The sequence below is a fragment of the Melanotaenia boesemani genome, chromosome 8, assembly GCF_017639745.1.
Source record: "Melanotaenia boesemani isolate fMelBoe1 chromosome 8, fMelBoe1.pri, whole genome shotgun sequence".
Taxonomy (NCBI): Eukaryota; Metazoa; Chordata; class Actinopteri; order Atheriniformes; family Melanotaeniidae; genus Melanotaenia; species Melanotaenia boesemani.
In genome coordinates, this window is record NC_055689.1 from 15,125,507 (window position 1) to 15,137,829 (window position 12,323).

General features: G+C 39.0%; 1 protein-coding gene across 10 annotated transcripts in view; it reads right to left on the reverse strand.

Moving 5' to 3' along the window:
- The window catches only part of tcf3a (transcription factor 3a), a 30,907-nt gene that overhangs the window by 11,627 nt on the left and 6,957 nt on the right, over positions 1 to 12,323 (reverse strand). For all 10 annotated transcript variants that reach the window (XM_041992397.1, XM_041992395.1, XM_041992401.1 and 7 more), the window contains 2 exons: positions 1,271 to 1,344; positions 193 to 268 (listed from right to left, as the gene is read on the reverse strand). In XM_041992397.1, coding sequence (XP_041848331.1) covers positions 193 to 268; positions 1,271 to 1,344 — 150 coding nt within the window. The remainder of the gene's footprint in view (positions 1 to 192; positions 269 to 1,270; positions 1,345 to 12,323) is intronic.

Consider the following 12,323-nt stretch of genomic DNA (forward strand, 5'->3'; position numbering starts at 1 on the left):
CTCTCTTAAAACAAACAACTCATTGTTCTGATTCAGTCCCACTGTCCATTGATATAAATGTATGTTGTTGTCACCACCTTTCTCCAGCATTTAATCAAACACTGCCCAAAATCTGCTTTGGTTTGTGAAAAAAAAGGAATATGGGACAGTTGTGACATCTTTCCTTCAACATCTCAGTTCAAGCCTTCTTACCAACTATCCCTGATCCAAATGCTGAGGCAGAGGCCGGGCCCTCTCGTTCATTGTAAAGGCCCTCTTCTCCATAACCCTGGCAGAGAGACAGCAATGGAAATACAAACAAACTAAATTACTTTAGTATCATTAATGAATTGATAAAAAAATCTAAAAAAAGGACAAACATTTTAAAAATTGCAACTGATTATAAAAAAAGGGAAAAAAAGAAAAAGCATGAAAACAAAAGACATCTGTGTATTTCTATCAAGCTGTTCATTCATGCTCCTTCAATTTGTAAATTAAAGTAATTCAGTTTGGTTAAAATTTGCCCTTGATTTGGGTCAATACTTTGCTAATGAGTTGCCTAGTTTTAGTGTTTGCACATGAGCTTGAACCCAGTTTTACAGCAGATATTGAGAAATCCTTGGGAATAACTACCAAAACACAAATACTGTTATAAAATCCTTCAGGTTTTGATTGTTTAAAAGTGGTTGGAGATAAATTATATGCACCACCGCACACCTGCTCAGCGTTAATAGTAATCTTGACTACAACTTTAAAGATGAACATGTTGACTCGTGACATCCTTACAGTACAAAACTGTCAAATAGTACATAGAGCACGTTTCTCTAGAACAGGGGTGTCCAGCTCCGGTCCGGGAGGTCCACAATCCCGCAGGTTTTCAGTGTGTCCTTGCTCCAAAACCACCTGACTCAAATTAATGAGTTATTGTGCAAAACTTAATTGGCTGTTGGATCCATTTAATTTGAATCAGGTGTGTTGAAGCAGGAAACATTGAAAACTTGCAGGACAGTGGCCCTCAAGCTTGTGTTTAGAGTCAAATCAAACTAATTGTGTGTTGGAAACTAGGTCACAACTGCATATGTACTTCTGACTATAGTACTATAATAGTGGTCAAAATTTGAGCAGTAAAAAAATTGGTGAGTGACCAAAGTTTAAAATGTGTACAGCAAAATTATTCAACCTCAGTTGCACTGGATTCCCATTCAGTAGGGGTTGAAGAATTTTGCAGCCAACTGAGCTGCACTAAACCATTTAGGCTGAGTGTAATGTAATAAGTTCAAATAAACCATACCCTTCCCTGGTTGAAAGATGGACTATTCTGTTCGCCTTGTCCCCAGGGACTGGACCCACTCCTCTCCTCTATACCTGGAACACAAAGAACTGGGTTAGGTTTTTTTTTCCCCCAGTTAATGGCAAACACATTCTTATCAGAGATTTATGCCCTGGTTTTGCAAGAAATTCCTAACTTCCTAACTCCTTCAGGCTGCTCAAAGTAACCTTCAATGAAGAGCTTCACTTTATAGCTCATGTACAGACAGCGTAGTGACAGTGCTGTCACAGTGTGGATATGAGCTGTAGGAAGTTTGAATAATTAACACCCAGTATGAGGCTTCCAGAATCATCCTCAACATTCTTCGTTCTCCCACTCCACTCCTTTACATTTTCCATGGCAACAGTCATTCATAGCTCATTTATTCCCACACATTTGGCTTACACCTTTGCATTACCACAGACTCATGGTCTTGAATTCACATGGCTAGCATGTGTTATCGCTGGCCAGAGCAGCTTACAGAAAGGTGACCGTGTTTGAAAGGAGTGATTTTAAAAACTAGTGAAGCAGAAATTCCTGTCAGTCCTCTCTCTCTCAATCCCTTCTCATTCTGTAACACAGCATCTCTGGGGGAAAGCTGAAGCTTAATTGCACCCTAATTTGCATAATTGTGCATATTAATGAGGCTGGGCTCTATGAATATTCATATTTTTGTTTTGTTGTCTAATTAAAATGCGGAGGGGAGAGAGAGGAGAGGGGTAGAGGCGGACTAGAATCATGACAGGATCAGCAGTAGAACAGAATGATGGGTCCATAGTGCCAAAAGCTGCTAGATTGCAATGACAAGTGTGATCTACACAACACCAGCAGAATAAGAGACGAAGGAGACAATGTCTTGTTCCCTCTCTACGGCTGACTATCACTCTCTGTGCCAATCAAAGATTCAAAATGAAACACATTCAACATTTCTTTGTGTTTAAGTCATTAGAACTCAATCTCCAGCTACAATTCAATGTATGCAGGACCATTTTAAATTTTGCTAGTTCAATGCAAGTTTATTGCATTCAGCATATTTGTATTAACTCATTTTGATGTAACATTTTAATACAAGTGTCACAGAAAAGTGGACTTCAAGTTAAGTTCTTTAAATAAATGCATGTATTTAATTAACCAAACAATTACACAAAAACACATTGCATTTAGAGTGATTGGTAGAAACAAGGCATCTTGATGATAAACATGAAATGTACATGTGGTATTTTTGACTCTTTGGCATTCTATAAGTTAAGATGTTAGAAAGAGAAACATGGACAATCATGATCCACCTCACTGATAGTAAACTAGAATGTTTTTCTTCACAATCCCTCTTGTTCAGCATTTACTTTTTCACAGCACTTTGGGTAAAAAGACATTCAGCATTAAATTGAACAGCAATTTTAGTAGAAGAAGTGGATGTTAAACAAACGTAATGTTAGAATTAATGTAAGTGCTCACACATGAAAATAAGGTGTTATGAGATTAAGGGGCCATTCCCACAACGCAGAATTGTAGTAAAACCCCAAAAGTGTTTAGCAATCCACCCTTTCATCCCCACGAAACCAGGGATTAGCCTCCATGAAACCGATCGTGTCTGAAACCAGGTGCCAAGGTGGATAGGTTTGAAACCTCTACCGTAGGTAGTATTGTGAGGACAGCGTAACCGCACTAGGGCTGCAACGATTAGTTGACGTTGTCGACAATAAAAATAGTCAACAACGAATTTAGCCGTCGACTATTGTTGGCAAACAAAAGAAAAAAAAAACTACCAGTGAGACATTGTCTTCTAATCCTATCTCTGCTAAGAGTTGCACAATGCAAATGAACAAAGAGGGGAAAAAAATACAGAGTGAGACATCGTCTTCTTTTTTAATCTCTGCTGAGAATTGCACATGTGCAGTGAAGTCTGCCAGGGGAAAAATATGGTGGCGGACTAGGGAAGAAACGGCGGTGGAGAACATCAAAAGTCTGGGATAACTTCACGTTAAACTTACAAAATAAATTAAATACATGTGAGATTTGTTAAGCGGACTTTGTGTACCATGGAAGTACGTCTGCAATGCTTGAACATTTAAAGAGGAGGCACGTCGGACTTAACCTTATGCAAAATTTCAAAGCTGAAAGTGAAATAAGATCCATTTATAATAATCATGAGATACATAATCCAATTGGTCGACTAGTCGTTTTAATAGTCGGTCACTAATCGACCATCAGAATAGTCATTAGTTGCAGCCCTAAACCGCACCACCAGAGGATGTGACGTCCATGTGATGAACGCGTGCCTAACACAACAACAATAACGGCATCCCATGACCAGAGGGGTATTGCACGAAACCAAGATAAGGGATTAAGCCGGGATATGTTGGTTATCCTGGCTAAATTTAGCCCTAAATCAGTTGCATGAAAGCAGCTCAAACTAATCCCGGCCAAGTTACTGTGGTGATTTATCCGCTGCAGCTAGCCTGCTCCAGACCAGGCTAACTGCTCAGGCTAAGATTAATCCTAGCGAGTCACCTGCATGTCCAACGTCAATTCTATGAGGAATTAATGTGTTTTACAGCATGTCCATGGTCTTCCTAAGTATGGCGCGTCATTTTAATCATCCAGTATTAAAATATTACATATACAGTCACTGTACATTTAATCCAAATCTGTTCGTAATCGCAACAGCCTTTTTATATGGATTCGAGTTTTAGTATTATTATTCTATTCTATTCTACAGTCATTTAGCAGACGCTTTTATCCAAAGCCACTTACATTTGAGAGTAAGAACAACACAAGCATGAATTCAAACAAGATGGGACGTCATAATTAAGTGTTAGTCAGACCGCTTTTGAGTCCAGTTGGACCCAGGTGCTGTCGTGTAGTGCTAGTGCAGTGCATATAATTTTTTTTTTTTTTAGTCATTTTATTTAAATACAGGATCACGATGTCATCACACAATATCAACTTGGTCATAAGTGCATGATTTCATCAGGCCAAGTGTTATATTGCTATGCTAATGAAGACTGTTCGTCAAATTGCTGTCAGAGGTTTTATAAATATGTGTTTTATTGCATTAATTGAGATTACAAAACACAGCGGATGAGGTTACAAAGGTGTATTCAAAGAAATCCGTGACGAGGGCAATGTAGAATATTCAGGTCCAACTCCCCTTCACCTGTTCCCTCTTCATAATGGCTTGCCCTTTTTCGGAGGATGTGCTGGACGAGGAATCCCGGATCCTCAGAAGAGCATTCAGACGTGAACGAGTCTTCAGGGACAGGTCACTATGGGGTGATTTAAACATTTAGATATAACATATAACATTTAGATTTAGATTTAAAATTTAGATTTAGATGTTCTATTTGACCATTATACATGTGGTTAAAAGTTATGTTAAATGTAGGAAAAATGTGCTAAATGTGAGAAAAGTGAGATAAATAATGAAAATGTGTCAGCTACAACTTTTATACTGAATTTTTACACTTGGCGCCCCATAGGTCACATCCCCTGGCCTTTGGAGATGACTATGTCATTGAGAGATACAGATTTTCCGTTACTGGATTTCCAGCAGTTTTCTGAGTGTCCGGCGTTTAATCTCAAGATCCAGCTCCATTCCTTGGAGCTTGCTCTTTTTGAGTCAGCTTTTAACATCTGCCAGCTCTATCTCTCTCTCCAGGTGCCCTGAATAAAGCGTTCTGACAGTTTGTGAAGTCTGTAAAGGAAATGTCAATTAGCACAGCAGGATTTGTGCATAACGTAGATTTACTTTAGCCAATACTCACAATGTTACCAGGCCGCTTAGGAGACTGTGCAGCATCCGGGACCTGCTACACATTTTGTATTAGCACCACATCACTGACTTCATATCCTTCATGGAATAAATAAGCAGTCCAATCCCATAAAACTGACATGCCTCAAGCCTTCTGGACTCCACTGACACAGTCTCCTCATCTGCAGACGTGCATTCTGCAGCTGCAGATGTGCCTTCCCCCTGCCGTATACATGCAGCGAGAGGACTCGGATTAAGATTTCACAGAACATACCAAGCCTGTGATTTCGAGACACTGTACTAACCGGATCATCTTCTGGTGGCTCCAAAAGTGTAATTGTGTTCCCAGACACTGCAAGGTTATCCAAAGTCAGACACTATATTATATTTGATTGTGTTCCATGTGCAGTAGAATTGCAGTACGTGATGTACCTTGTATGAAGCGGACAGTTTCTGTGGCTGGGACAGAGTCAGTTATTGTCCCTCCCTGGATCCCCTCCATCACTGGCCTCCCTTTATTTAAATGGAGGCCAGTTCCTCTGCTGGAGTCACATCCTGGCTTGGTGGGCCGCCCCCTGTACCAGTTCTATAGGCCTTTTTTTTAACTGCTACAATCATACAGACATTGAACATGTCAGCAGACACCTCATCTATTCACCTCATTTGTTCACGGTTATCTACTTTGGAGTCACTTGCCAGCCTGCAAAATGTTCTTAGATTTAATTTTTCTTGCTGCCAGGTCCTTTTATGGCCAGACAGGTTTGTCCTTTATGAAGGACAGAAAGATAAAATAGATAAAAACGTTACATGAGGAAAATAGATTAAATGACACATTGTGGATAATTGTTTGGACCTAATCATACTCTACATTTCCTGAGTAACATGCACCTGCTTGTCACTCTTAAAGTATACAACAGTTAGTGGATTTGAAAAGTAACTCCTTTAATTGTAGCCTAATTATGACAGTTCCAGTGGAGCACTGTTTATTAATTGTACAGTTTTTGACCACTTACGCATTAAGCCGGTCGGCTATTGTCTGCCAGGCTCTCTCGCGTTCTTTACTTATGGCATTGGTTTTGCCTTTTTTCCTTATAATATCCTTAACTTCGTCAGAGAACTCCGTCAGGAGCTGTTGTTCAGCGGCCGTGACGTAGGACGCGCGACTTTTATCCTTTTCCCCATCGGTGATTCTGTGAGCGATCGCGAGGTCTGCTTCAGTATGCCGTGCACACGCACTTATCCCAACTATCTTCACCTGGCTTAACCTAGCCGCACCTTCTCATCCTGGCTCAGCAAACGTGCAACCAATTAAGCCAGGATAGGCCGCGCAAGCTAGGTCAAGCTGGGCTTGCTTAATCATCCTGGATTTCTTTATTCTGGTTTCGTGCAATACCCCTCAGCTGTGTTGTGGTGCTGCACCAGACAGTCCTGGCTTGTGTACAGCTTTAGCACCAAAATGCACTGCTTTTACAACACAGTGCTGCACTACTGTACCATCAACAGCGGGAGCAAGCAGATATGTCATTATCTGCGCATGTGCTCTGTCTTGTTCTAGCTCTGGAGTGTTACTCTTTCAATTCATTTCATTTATTAAGATACCCATTAGCTACTGAAACATCAATAACTATTCTTCCTGGGGTCTCCTCGATATTACATTACAAATTTTGCTATTTACATAATTTCATACACCATGCACACCCACCCACATACACACAAACAGAATATATAAAAAATAATCAGCTAGTGAAGACTTAAAGTCCACTTTTCAGTGACACTTGTATTAAAATGTTATATCAAAATGAGATAATCATCGTAGCGCCCCCCACAGCCTTGTAGTATGTACTACAGTGGTTTTGAGGGGCTGTTGAAGCCTTTCTCTAGTTTTCGCCACTGTTTTCACACCTGAACCTGCTTCAGTGCCATTTGAACATAACCTAATTTTTAAGATGTAATTCTAAGACAAAATATTGTATGAGATGTGATATCAAGCTCATAATGGGGAAATGCTTAATATAAAATCAGACTAGATGGTTTTATAAAATGTACTCACATACAGTTGTCATCAGTGGGAAAATTATCTGTTAAGAGGTAATTTGTGGTTTTTTGTCTTGCTGTAAAACTGAGCAGTTGAACATGAGGGATTAGATCAGTTTTGGAGTCAACCAAAAGTGGCTAACCAATTAAAAAATTTCCTATAGTGAAATATAGTAAATACAAACAAAAATGAATTTTTAATACTATGACAAAAAAAAAAACAACAACTATGTTTCATGATGACCCCAAGAAAGACCAATATCAGGAGAAAACGAACAGTCCAGTATTTAGACAATGTGAATTGAAAAATAATAATAATGAAGAAAAGAGTGAGTAATATCAGACAAATTCTCTGGAGAACCCCAGTGCACTTCTCCTCCCAGCATGCAACACCCCTTTAAGCACTACTAGTCTATAATTACACAGGAAGAGATACTAGAAACAGACAGACGGCTTGAGTCACAGGCTTCATGAGCAAAGCTGAGGCACATGTATTCATCAAACTTTAAGACATGTCTCCATTTTTACAAGAACACTGCCCCAGGCCACCTTTAACTGAGTGTGCTATTTGTCTATACAACTTCTTCCTTCCCTGGCCAAATGAGTCACACAGACACAAAGCATGATGTCAGATAAAATCTCAAGAGCGTGAGCACTGTAAATGAAATACTGAACAATATACAATGACAAAGCCCTGCTGTTTTGACCTGTGAGTCGCCACAGATTTTAAACACAACACAATGTGTTGTAAGTAAATAACTCATACAGTTTAACTTATATTTTCACATCATGTCTTCTAAAATTATGTGAATTTTAAACAACAGTGTGACAGGGATTCCAGCTTCAAATTATATTTGTGATTTGAACACTCTTTAGTCTCTGAGATTCACTCAAACATCTGCTTAAAAATTTCATGCAAATTTTGATCTCTTACCCTTCTGCATTTTGCCCATACCAGTATAAAAATACATGTTAGGACTTTCAATTTCTAGTCACCAAAAAATGAAAGTGTACCAAAAATGCCTGGGGGAAAGGGACTGAAAAGACATAAGAGAGAGATAGCTCTTAAAGGGAAGTTTGCTACAGCCACACTTGTTAAACCCATACATGCCTCAAACCTAAACCATACTGAAGCAGAACATAGTGAGACTTAATTTTAAGGAATCATATAACATATTTTTAGTTAAGCACAAAAATATGATTATATAACCAACTCTACTAAATGTAGACTGGCTTGAACACTAAAATTAAAATATTTTCTTAACCCGCAATACTACTTAAGTAGCCTCAACCCCAGCATTTGGATAAATACTATTTACTTTTTATAAATCTACCAACACCCATTTGACCTATTTGACTATATCTGAAAAAGTGGTAGATTGAATAGTTGTAGTTTAAGACCCACAAAGGGATCACTAGACACAGATATGTTTTGAGGCAAAAAAAAACAAAAACAAAACAAAACAACAACAACAACAAAAACAAAAACAACAAAAAAAAACATTACATGCTGCTGCTTTATAGAATCAGTTAATCTGCTAGACAGTGATTCTTCCCACTGCTTGGGCTGATGAACCTGTTTAGTATGACACATGGGACTGTGAGATAATGGCTGGCAAGAATACTATCATGATATTACTTGCTCAGCTCAATCTTGATCTTGATATATTTTGTTAGTGCTGTCAATTTCAAACGTATTCTAATAAAGGATCACAATATAAAACAAACATAGTAAGACTGTAAAATATAATTTTATTTACTTAATTCCGAATGCTTTTCATATGAGATGGCAGACACATCATGGGGTGACGCTGCTCTGTTTGACGCAGTAGGCGATCACATGTTCATGCCCTCTGGGTACTTGCTGGGCTGTCCCCTTTTCAGGTGAGTAAAGAAATTAGTCGCGCTTCCCATTTTTCCACTTACTAACCAACAAAATTCGTACCTGGTATTAATTCTTTTTTTTTTTTACCTTTTAACAATTTAACAAAACATAACCACTATCATGTTACTGATGTAGCATTTTTTTGCGGTGATTTTAGTTTTTGTATCATCATCCTAACTTTCCTTGTTTTTGTTTTTTGGGCAGTTAGCAATCAGCTTATAGGTGCATTACCACCAACTCATGGACTGGAGTGTGCTGAAGGATATACAGCAGTCTCTGTGAATGGATCAACTCAAAATGTTTTATACTTATCACAGAGATCAATCCAAATATGCTCGCAATCTAATTTAGGAACCATTTATTCCTCTTATTTGGGATTGTTTTTCTTCTTTATTCAGTGTTAATTTCTTCCACTTGAAACTGTATAAATTTGCATTGCACTGTTGTTAATGAACACTGGTTAATGTTTGGACTGGTTAGCGCTACAGAGAGCATTCACAAACACAGACTGTTGTTTAAAACAATATTTAAAACATTAGCATAAAGTATTAGTTTAAAAACTAAACTGGTATTGTTAACACCTCAGTTTGCTTGGCTTCTAACAGTATGAGATAAAGTATGTTGATGCCGCGACGCTATCAGAGTAACACTGGAGCAGGAGAAATACTCCATCTGCTCCTTACTGGAGCAAGATGCTTCCATCTTCAGTTGTCTTAGAGAATTTAGAAAACTTATATTTTTGTCTGATTTTCAGCTGGTTGATGTGTTTTCCAACGCATGCATTCTGTACTATGATGGAAACCAGTGTGTGCGCGAACATGTCTGTGTGTGTATGCGCACTGCTGTGGACACAGAGAGCAGGTACGACATGCCGTCATGTAAATCAGATGAATAGCATCAGAATGTTTTACTTTTTGATAATAGGATGAAATGTAAACCTGTTATTTCCAAGTACATATGTGTGTGGTGACGAGGGGTGCAACTAATGACTATTCTGATGGTCAATTAGTCACCGACTATTAAAAAGACTAGTCGCCCATTTGGATTATGTATCTCATGATTATTATAAATAGCTCTTATTTCACTTTCAGCTTTGAAATCTTGCATTGCATTGCAGACGTACTTCTGTGGTACACATGGTCCGCTTTACAAATCTCACATGTTTTAATTTATATTGCAAGTTTATCGGAAAGTTATCCAAGACTTTTGATGTCCTCTGTTTTGCTCCCTGGTCCACCACCATATTTTTCCCCTGGCGGACTTTATTGCGCATGTGCAATGCTCAGCAGAGATAGGGAAGAAGACAATGTCTCACTCTGTAGTTTTTTTTTTTCTTTGCGCATGTGCATTATGCAACGCCAACTAATCGTTGCAGTCCTAGTGGTGACAACGCTGTTGTGGAACATTGCGGAGCTTGTTAGCATTAGCTACTAGTGTCTGCGGTCTTAGCGTTAGTTGCTAATGTGACCGGTAATACACTGCAAACCCTCGAAACCAGGGATTAGCCTCCATGAAACCGATCATGTCTGAAACCAGGTACCAAGGTGGGTAGGTTTGAGACCTCTACTGTCTGTGGTATTGTAAGGACGGAGGAACCGCACCACTAGAGGATATGACGTCAATGTGACAATCACACGCCGATTACCAACCCACCCTTCCTCAAGTTTTTTTTGCTTTGCAGTCCAGCGTTGATTTGTTTGTACTGATGAAGAAGCTCGACTTCTTCATCAGTACAAAGGCCCCCCACAGCCTTGTAGTATGTACTACTTGAACCAGCAGACACCAAAATGGCCTTTAAGTATCGATACCTGTGCAAAATAATATCTAACTAGATGCTAAATTTTAAGAATCAAAAAGTATCTGAGAATTGATGTTGTTTTGTTTTTTTTAACACTATTTTGTTGTGGTATTCCTTCTTCACTTTTTGAAGCTTTTTGATTTTTTTGCCTTGCTATTTTTTCCCCAACTTTATTGAAACACAGCCAGCAATACAGCACTTGCATGAACATTGACAGCCAGCATTCATCTGGCTTTGGCCTTTTTTCTTTTTTTAATTTTATTGAAGACAAAGTAAAACAGCGACTTAGTTTTCAAATGAATCCACCCATTGACCATTAATGACATCACAGTTCGCGATTGAGAATCACTATTTTTCAATGACCACTGAGAACCAACTTTTCAGGTTCCGAACCAACATTTTTTGGTGTTAATGCATTGGCCGATTTAAATTCAAGCTTGGGAACGGGCAGCGCGATGGTGCCTGGCCAGTGTGAAAGGGCTTTGTGGATCCACTCTTTAAGACGGATTTATACTCGCGCGGTGTCTGCGTCACTGCCTTGTCAGTCCACAGAGGCTAGATGTGCACCCTGGTTACGCAGAGGTACGCCTTTGTGATTGGTCAGTTTGGGATCACGTGTTGCCGGATCTCTGGATCTTCTCACTGAATTTGTGTGGTAACCACCATTTTTAAAAACAATAACCAGTGGATCAAGTTGATGAGAGGCTGATCCAATTATTTCTTTGTTTTCTTCCACAAGCTAATAAAGACACTGAACCATATTGGACGCCATTGTTGTTTTAAAACAGAAAATACCTACTGAAGTAAACCATCAAAAAAACTCAGACCTGGTGAGTTTATCGGCCGATACCACCCCTGCTGCCACCTTCAGATTAGGAAGAGAAACTGCAACATGACACCAAAATGATGCACACCCCCTATGCTCGAAAGCAAACTCACCAGCGTCAGCTACACTGTAGCCGACCGCATGCAGACGCCGCGCCAGTATAAATCCACTTTTAGAGTTATAGAGCCAATAACCCCACATTAAGAATCGTTTTTACATTTTTCAACATTTTATCAATGTCTTCAATTTATTTTGTGAAAGGGTGTTTCAGTGCTTTGGTCATATGTTTTACCAGTCATATTACAGTTATATCATAAATGGTTTCCTTTATTTTGGGAAAGCTCCTACTCTAACATAGGAATTACAGAAGAGCATAGATTTTAAAAAATTAAGTTTTACTAACTACAGGCAGTCACAGTTTCTGTGGTAAGGACACAAAAAAGAGGTGGGAAATTCTTCAGTAGTTATAAGAACTATGAACAGGTCCATGTGGTCCAAAAACACCTAATGAGTAGCTGTTAAATTGATAACATCAACTTGTCTCTGATAAGTGCACACCTTGAACTTGTAAAACAACAGGCAACTGGCTTTCTAGTGAACACATGTAACAGAGACCCCTGTATCCTACCCAGAAACTGAATGCCTTATCTATCATCTTTTCCTTGAATATCAGGCTCCTTTCAACCAGTTGGTAAAAGCCTTAATCCACCTCTAGAAATACAAGTGCATAGAAAGGTTTGT